The sequence below is a fragment of the Arachis ipaensis genome, chromosome B03 (genome assembly GCF_000816755.2).
Source record: "Arachis ipaensis cultivar K30076 chromosome B03, Araip1.1, whole genome shotgun sequence".
NCBI lineage: Eukaryota > Viridiplantae > Streptophyta > Magnoliopsida > Fabales > Fabaceae > Arachis > Arachis ipaensis.
Window position 1 is genome coordinate 131,676,689 of NC_029787.2, and position 5,807 is coordinate 131,682,495.

Here is a 5,807-nt window from a genome sequence, read left to right on the forward strand (position 1 = left end):
AGTATTTTTTGAGGAACTAATTTTTTCTATTAAAAAAAGTTAGCCGCCCAACATTGTGAAGAAAGTCACAATGTATTAAATGGGCTTCCATTCATATTTATCACAACATTTTTCGTTGGATGTCCATTTAGGATTATGTCTCATTCAAATCTTACTAAAGAAAATCCCAATGAAAAAAAATTTTAGTAAAGAAAAAATAGTACAATATCATTTGTGATGAGGACTGTCTCATTAAAAATCTTGTAAAAAAATTTATTAGGGAGAAAAACCTGACCAAAGAAAAAAGAGTATAGTCTCCCCTCTTTGCCAACATTATTTTATATCTTGAAATTGGCGCATCCCAATCTGATGTACCAATTTTTTAAAGGAGGATTTTGGAAGTGATTTTGTAAATAAATCTGCCAGATTATCACTTGAGCGGATCTATTGGATATCAATTGTTCATTGATTTTGAAGATCATGGGTGAAGAAGAATTACTTTGATTGGATTTTTTGGGAAATGTGCTTTTAATCGAATAATTTGCGCAAGTAATCTCGTAAACGCCAAGTTGCGAGAAGACAATAAGCACACATGTGACCATCTCAAATATGCATCTATTAGGACCATAAAATATCTAAAAGATCCACATGGTGGATTAATAGGTCCACATATATCGCCTTGATTTCTTTCTAGGAATTTAGGAGACTCAAATCTAAACTTTACTGGTGATGGCCTTAAAGTTAGCTTTCCTTGAGAACATACAGCACAACAAAATTTACTAAATTTAAAAATCTTCTGGTTCTTTAGTGAATGTTCATGGGAGTTTTCAATAATTTTTCGCATCATAGTTGTTCCTGAATGACCCAATCGATCATGCCAAATTTTAAATTCATGTAGGTTAGTAAACTTTTGCAGGTTTACAATGGCATGTAATTCAATTGCACTCATTTTAGTATAATATAACCCAGATGAAAGTGAGCGTAACTTTTTTAATATAGTCTTTTTATTTGAATCATGAGTTGTGATATATAAATACTCATGATGTTCCTCATTCATTGTTTCAATATGATATCCATTTTGGCAAATATCTTTAAAACTCAACAAGTTCTTTAGAGACTTGGTAGACAATAGTACATTATTTATTATGAATTTTGTTCATTTGGGAAACAAAATTATAATTCTTCCAGAGCCTTCTATCATATTGCATGAGCCAATAATAGTATTAACATATTCTTCTTTTGGTATAAGATGTGTAAAAATATATATTATTTTTGAGAATAGTATGCGAACTTGCACCTATTCGCAAGGCAAATATCTTCATTATATGTCCTTGTCATTTTTTTCAAAAACAAATAATAATAATAATAAAATGAATAAAAGTATATGTGCAGTAAAATTATTTTAATAATTTTGAAATTCATAAATATAAACATTACTATTTTATTAAACATTATTTATATACATCATATTTAAAAGGGATAAGTATTGTTTTAGTCCCTAACATTGAGGGTCAGAATCGAAACTGTCCCTAACATAATTTTTTATTTAGAATCATCCTTAACGATTTTTTTCGTATTAAAATCGTTCTTTTTAATAAAATTTTTAATTTTATTCCGCCGTTGGGAATCGTGAGGGAGAGAGGAGACGCGAGCCACTGCCGCCGTTGACCTTGTTGCTGCACCTCGCCTTGCCGCCTTGCGTTTCATCTGCACCTCGCCCCCTCTCTTTTTGCTTCTTGCTTCTTGCTTTTTGGTTCTGCTTCTGCATCTTGCTTCTGCTTTCTTACTTTTCTGATTTTGCTTCTTGCTTTTGCTTCTTGCTTTCTTGCTTCTGCTTCTTGCTTTTTGCTTCTACTGCTTCTACTTCTTGCTTTTTGTTTCCTGATTCTCGATTCTGCTTCTGTTTTTGCTTTCTTGCTTTTAATCAGAAATAAAATCAAGGAGCATTCGAGACATCCATTGCACAAGGAGCATGATAAGTTTTCTGATTCTATGACTGCCTTTGCTTTCTCTGCTTCTGTGACTGCCTCTACTTCTGATTTTGATTTGTTGTTTTTTGATTTTAATGTTGTTGTGTGTTGATTTGATTGTTGAATTTGTTGAATTTGTGTTGATTTGTTGAATTTTCGATTCCTTGATTTGTTGAATTTATGTTGATTTCATTGATGTTGTTTTTCTTGGTGGTGGAGGTAAAGGTGCTGGTGGCGGTGGAAGTAAAGGTGCTGATAGTAGTGGAGGGTATTTTTGTCCAGAAAAAGTTAAAAAAGACAATTTTAATACGAAAAAAAATGTTAAGGATGATTCTAAATAAAAAATTATGTTGGGGATGGTTTTGATTCTGACCCTCAACGTTAGGGACTAAAACAATACTTATCTATATTTAAAATCCAAACACGTAGAAAATAAAATTTAACAAGAAGTTTCTTACATTATTTATTTACATGAGTACTTAACAAATCCACATATTAGACTTTTTCATCATTGAGCAAATGACCAATATTTTCTTCAAGATCCTCAAAGAAATCAAATACTTCATAATGAGTAGTGTAATTTTTAGCAACATCATTTGAAACAAAATTTGTTTCCTTTCCTTTGTCATTCTTTTTCAAAGATGCTTAATAAAGATCAACTAAGTGTCTTGGGGTACGACAGATACGTGACCAATGGCCCTTTCCACCACAATGGAAATATTTATCCACTGTTGGTTTATTTTGTCCATTATTTTTTTCTTTATCCCACTTTCTGGTGAGATCCTTTCTTGTGAATATAATTTTTCTTCCTTCCATAATTTTTCTTATTATCAAAACCTTGCCATTTATCTCTTTTGAAGTAATGATTTACTGCATTTGCTTTAGAAAATGGGGCGACGCCAGCTGGGCGTGCTTCATGATTTTTTAAAAGCAACTCATTGTTGCATTCAGCAACAAGAAGACAAAAAATTATCTCAGAATATTTTTTAAATTCTTTTTCTCGATACTGTTGTTGCAGGAGCACATTCGAGTCATAAAAGGCCGAGAAAGTTTTTTTCTAATATGTCATTATAATTTATCTTTTTTCCACATAATTTTATTCATGAGGTAATTCGAAACATTGCTGAATTGTGTATTCATTTATGGATATAAAATTCTGTAGACGTAAGTGTGTCCACTTATATCGGGTTTGAGGAAATATCATTATTTTTTTTATGATTATGATTATACCTTTTTTCAAGGTTTTTCCACATATCTGTAGAATGTTTTAGTGGGAAATATTCATTTTTCAATCTTCCGTCAATGTGACGACGAAAGAAGATCATAACTTTGGCTTTATCTTTCTGAAATGCATTTTTTCGCCATCTAGTATCCACGATAAGTAGTTGTTTTCAAATATATCAAGAGTATTAAATTCGAGATAAGAGAGCTTTAATTTGACATAATAAAAATTTATTACCTGAGTCTTCCTAAATTTTGATCAGAATCTCGTGCTGATAGCGTGTTGTAAAATAAATAAATAAAAAAAAATAAATATAAAATAAAAAGATGTAAATAAATAAATCTAGTATTAATGTTCACCACAATTAATATCTTAATATAATAGAAATGATTCATATATATATTACTAATATGTAGTAATGTATATATAAAAAAGAGAAGAGTGTTTATATAATTATCGTAGCATGTAAAAAAAAGAAAAAAGTGCTTTATTATCGTTGTGTCATATACTTCAGATTTTATTACTATTTATACGTGTATAAAATATTCATTTTTCAAACTTCATAAAATTTAGTCTTTACTAAAAAACTAAATTTTTGTATCGAAAAAATTTTTCTAACATTGTAAAAAAAGTCACAATATATTAAATGGACATCAATTTATATTTATCACAACACAAATTACCAAATATTATATTAAAATTTCATAGGATACATCTACAATTCATCAGTAGGTATTAGGGGAAATTTTACTGTACAGACATATTTATCAGTGCACTCCTTAACCATATACATACCTCTGCATCTCTATTATCTATTAACAAAGAGTTTTCTCCCAACCATAATAACAGTCAACGAATTATTATGGCCAAAACTCTTGAAGCCTTTGGAATACGGAGCAATTGCGATGCTAAAATACGACGCATCTCCACCGTGTTAGGGTCATCATTCTTGTTATTCAAAACATTGATGCTGAGCTTCGTCAAAATTGAAGCCGCACTGATGAAATAGGAGCATGCATAGAGTTGGTCGCTTGTGGCGATAAACCCATTCATTTCCACTTCCCTGAGGCTTCTTCTGAAGCAAGTTGGCACTGGCAACCTCTTCCAGAAATTCTTAAGATCCACATAAAAAACGTTTTAGTTACTATATTAGTATTAGTATATATACTTAAATATAAAGCTAGAAATTTAGTAATGAAATATAGTCTTACAGTCTACCATTTCTAACTATTACTATTCCCAAAACCAAAGAAACCGTTGCAATAACACACATATACGAAGTACCTGAAGAATCACGCTGCAAACTGTAAGAACATTGACCGCAAAGAAATCTTGAAGAAAATTCTGAAGTTCGTTGCCACATTCAAAGAACTCATCCATGGGGCTTAAATCAAGATCTGCCTCCTCTATGGTACCAGCTTCTACCTTCACTTCAGACACCGGCGGCACTGAACCACAGTACTTGAAAACCTTCAAATTTGGCGCCTCAAAACCAATATAATCCGTTCCAATTATGCACCTATCAATCACCAACTTCTTCAGTTCCAATTTCTTTACATCAAAGGATTCAATATCCCAACATTTCTTCAGGCTCAAACTCTCGATCCACTTGCACGTCGATAACAGCGTCCTAATCGATTCCAGTTGCAACGGAATCCAAGCAAGAGTCACATCTTTCAGTGCCACAAACTTGGCGAAATTTGCAGGCGCGAAACTGCACGAGTGCAGTTTCAAACTCTCGAGCTTCTGGTGCAGTTTCTTGTTCTCGTAAAGGTGTCTCGGAAATTCAACTGAGGCATCGTGGATATTCTCTTCAGGATGTTCGTCCTCCCACTGCGCCTCGGCGAAATCGAGTTCCAAATCTTTCACGCCATCCTCTACGGCGAAATCGACGTAGGCTCCAACGATGTCACCGCAGTTCGAAGGAGGAGAAACCCTGAGGGTGAATTTATCGTGGAGACGGTGGTTTTTATGTAATGTGATCCAGATCTTGATGAAGTTCTTGAAAGTCTTCCTTTGCAGTGCTTCAAGGGCTCCATAAGCTTCTACGTTCTTGCATTCGAGTTGGTTGTTCTTCACTGTGTTGGTAGATTGCCACATCTTCAACCACTTCTTGGAGAGGATACATGTTTTCGCTGTTTCTTTGAAAGGAAGCGAGGAAACAATGTTGAGAAGAAGCTCTTCGGGTAATGAAGAAATTTTGTCGGTTTCTTTTTCTGCCATCTTTCTAGTTCTTGAAATGGTTATGGAATGTGGAGCTATATATGAAGAATTATTAATTATATTTATAGGGAGGTTTTTGATAATGAAGTGGTGCAAATTAAAAGACATAACCTTTTGAAGGGAAGAGTTTTGACTTTTGTGTAGTAGTTTCAAAACAGTGCAATGATTGGTCATTAGTAGAGAAAATACCACTCTTCTCCTAGGAGATACTAAAATAATATTTTTTTCTCTTTATTTATAAAATGTATATTTTCCTCTTTTATAGATTTTAAAAAATTTCATTTTAATCTATTTTAAATTCTTTTGTGTTAACTAATGTCTTTTATCTATTTTCAAGAAAAACTAAATTATTTTTTACAAAAATATCTTTTAAAAATTTTTTATTTTTTTCATTAAATTTTGGTTAACAAAAT

General features: G+C 32.2%; 1 protein-coding gene across 1 annotated transcript; it reads right to left on the reverse strand.

Moving 5' to 3' along the window:
* On the reverse strand, positions 4,405-5,424 carry LOC107633847 (putative F-box protein At3g29830). Its single transcript, XM_021117481.1, has one exon. The coding sequence runs from the start codon at positions 5,392-5,394 to the stop codon at positions 4,405-4,407; it is 990 nt and encodes a 329-aa protein (XP_020973140.1). The 5' UTR covers positions 5,395-5,424.

Excerpts from the sequence above, each read along its gene's own strand:
- LOC107633847 (XM_021117481.1), bottom strand. The coding sequence starts at position 5,394 with ATGGCAGAAAAAGAAACCGACAAAATTTCTTCATTACCCGAAGAGCTT.